The 3172-nt window shown below is 36.0% G+C and overlaps 1 protein-coding gene across 1 annotated transcript; it reads right to left on the bottom strand.

Moving 5' to 3' along the window:
* Positions 1–318: 318 nt before the first annotated feature.
* LOC121243621 lies at positions 319–1089 on the bottom strand. Its single transcript, XM_041141744.1, has 2 exons — positions 868–1089; positions 319–766 (listed from the first exon to the last, which is right to left on the bottom strand). Exons 1-2 carry the CDS (start codon positions 1030–1032, stop codon positions 437–439), a joined length of 495 nt encoding a protein of 164 aa, XP_040997678.1. The 5' UTR covers positions 1033–1089; the 3' UTR covers positions 319–436.
* Positions 1090–3172: the final 2083 nt, after the last annotated feature.

Genomic DNA, 3172 nt, shown 5'->3' with positions numbered 1-3172 from the left:
CTTCCTTTGGAAGAGTTCAACATATGATTGGAATAACATTCCCACAAACATTCCCTGTTTCAATTCGCCACAAATCTGTGTGATGCATGTATAATGTTTGGAGTTGACATCTCAAACATTGGTCTCTTATCACATGGAATAACTAAAGATGTTTCTACTAACAACAAAAATGACATAAAAACAGCACTGCAAAAGAAACAAAAGCAATAGACAACGACCCCACAATGAATACAGGAAGGATAATATCTTCCTTTTCGGATAAATAAACTGCAAGAGCAATATTAGATAACATAAATACATCAAGTGACATTATCCACATGGAGAAGCAGATCTACATTCAAAGTTTTAAACAAACTAAGGAACAGATTTCAAGTGAGATTAAGATTAAAGTTAGTCACCAACTTTGGGCAGAAACTAAGAACTTAAAATATTTACATCAAGTATAGAGTCCAATACAACAGCCAAATACAAATGCAAACGCCCAATAGACCCGGAGTAATGTGCCTGAACGCTTGATTTTAGCTTCACGTACAACAAGCACCAACTCCTTCTTCCGAACCTCCTCATTAATATTAGATAGCAGCATCTCTCTCTTCTCGATGTCATCCGATCTCTTACGGAGCTCAATCTCCCTCTTTTCGACATCTTCGACTCTCTTCTCGAGTTCTCTCTCCTTCCTTAACACTTCATTTGTTCTTTCTCGAAGTTGAAACTCATTCACTTGATTACTATCTACCCACTTGAAAAACTTATAATATGGTAATCCCTAATCATTTGATACAAATATAAATATAGGAAATGATAGATGTTCAGCATATTAATCATTAAGATTTAAAAATGTATTATGTAAGGCAAAGATGTAGTCACCTCTGTGTTGTAGTTTGGACACCCTAAGAAGGGTTGTCCTAAATTTTTTGTAGTATTTGAGAATTTCAGTGTGGCTTCCACATCACAGAAAGAGAATGGTATGCCCAAAGTGTGTTTAGCAAAGGATGAGCCAAAAGTCGTTGATGATGACGACGACGACGACATTCTAAGATGAACCAAAATATTCTTGTGGTGAAATTGTAAACATTATAACTTTGATTTTCAAAAATTCTAGTCTCATGAAAGATGTTTTGTGTATTCATGTCAGAAAGAAACAGGGTGGAAAAGTGAGGCCTATGTAATCCTAACCATGTGTGAGGGTTAAGTTGCTACACGTCCAATCGTAGCAATTTAACCAATATGAGTTAAAAGACTTAAGTTCAAACACCAATAAATAATACTAAGACAAACCATGATCTACATATTTCAACAGCTGCCAAAACAGGGTAGAAAAAAGTTTGAACTATAGATATAGGTTTGCCAATTAAAACAGCACTGGCTCATATTTGGAACACTAGAAAAGCTTAAATAAGTAGGTAAGTTTTAACTTGGCAGTAGACTCCTTATCAAAATATTGCTACAATCCCTAAATCAATTTTTTTGTGTAAAAAATAATCTAAACAAGCCAAGCAACTTAATCAGCAAAGGCAGAAATAATTACATATTCACAAATAATTCACAAACAATTCACAAACCATCAAGGTTCCATGTAGGTCATAAATCATAAAGGAGTTCACCAATGTCGAGACATTCAACATAACTTAGCTCATAGCTATCAACAGAGAAACAAGCAAATGAATAATTATCTGCAGCAACTATGATTCCACCGAATTATATATAAAAAAAAAAAAAAAAGCAATTTCAATTCCACCTCTACCGGGACATATAACTGAGCTGTTCAAAGACTATGATTCCACTGAACATATATCTGACCTGTTCAAAGGATTGAAAAAAATTTAAGGTTAGGTTAGCTAATGGTTGTTTCAAAAATATATGTGTGCCAAAAAGGAGAGAAAAATAGGACAACGGACATGGAACCTTATCGGGACAACCTATCTTCGTGCGTTAGGGTATGGAGTGTGTTTGAAGTTTTGAACTTAGGAAGGGTACGGGTTAGGTCGTGCATGGGTTTCGGGTTAGGGTTAGAGATTCAGGCTATGTGGGAAGGGGGTTTCACGCAACGGTGATGCAGGTCGTGCGTTAGGATTTCGGGGCTCTGGGAAGGGGATTTCGGGGCTCTCAAAAATTGAAGACGAAGGGAGAAGGGGAAGGGAATCTTCTGAAAGGAGAAGCCGAAGGGATACCACGAAGGGAGAAGACGAAGGGAGAAGAGGAAGGGAGAGAGAGAGAGAGAAAGAGAAACCAGAGAGGAAACCAGAGACGAAAGGAGAAGCCGAAAGGAGAAAACGGAGAAGTCGAAAGGAGAAGAGGGAGAGGGAGAAAGCAAAGAGAAAAAGTCGAAGAGAGAAGAGGGAGAGGGAGAGGTGAAAGGCTTCAAAGTTAGTTGTGTTTGAAACGGTTGGATACAACGCCGTTTTGAATTTTTGGCACGTCGGATGGCGATGCCGCAATGGGGACGCAAGCGGTTGTATACAGAATTTTTTGAAAAAAATTCTCCATGTACCACTTCTTTTGTGTACGATTACTGTTTTTCATTCAACCGGCAAATGTGTCTCGCACATTGTCGTCATTGCATAGATTCTCCATATCTATATTCACCTGTTAGGTGCAGAAAAAAGATTCTCTATATACCACATAGATTCTCCTTATCTTCGTTCACCTATTAGGTGTAGAAAAAAGATTCTTCATATACCACTTCTTTTGCGAATGATCACGTTTTTTTTTTTTTTTTTTCATTCAACCGGCAAAATATGTCTCCCACGTTGCCCTACTGCTAGTGTGTATATATATATATATATATATATGTCTCTAATATTGATAGATAATCATATGATTCACCGAAAGAGAATGAAAACAAAAACTGAGCGGTGGATAAAACGGAAAGGAAATCATGAGGTGATTGCGGGGGAGTTGTCGAAGTAGTGGGTAGAGTCCAAAGAGTAATGATGTCACTGGGCATTATAATTGAGTAATGATTTATACTGTACATTTTACAATATACTTCACAATACTTATTTAAAAGTGAGAATATTTTTATAAAATGATATTATTTTTATTAAGTATTTTACTAAATTATCTTCCATTTTAAAATATAATTGTATAATTTGTTATGAAAAGTGATGTATGTTTATCATTTTTCATTACAATTACCCAATATCCTAAAACCTTATAAATATTCTCATTT

This window comes from Juglans microcarpa x Juglans regia, chromosome 8D, assembly GCF_004785595.1.
Source record: "Juglans microcarpa x Juglans regia isolate MS1-56 chromosome 8D, Jm3101_v1.0, whole genome shotgun sequence".
In the NCBI taxonomy this organism is placed as follows: Eukaryota; Viridiplantae; Streptophyta; class Magnoliopsida; order Fagales; family Juglandaceae; genus Juglans; species Juglans microcarpa x Juglans regia.
Note: the sequence above shows the minus strand (reverse complement) of the source record. Positions and strands in the feature narration are given on the sequence as shown.

Coding starts and splice junctions, on each gene's coding strand:
- LOC121243621 (XM_041141744.1), bottom strand. CDS start 1,032: ATGTCGTCGTCGTCGTCATCATCAACGACTTTTGGCTCATCCTTTGCT. Junction 767..867: donor GTCCAAACTACAACACAGAG/GTGACTACATCT, acceptor TCAAATGATTAG/GGATTACCATATTATAAGTT.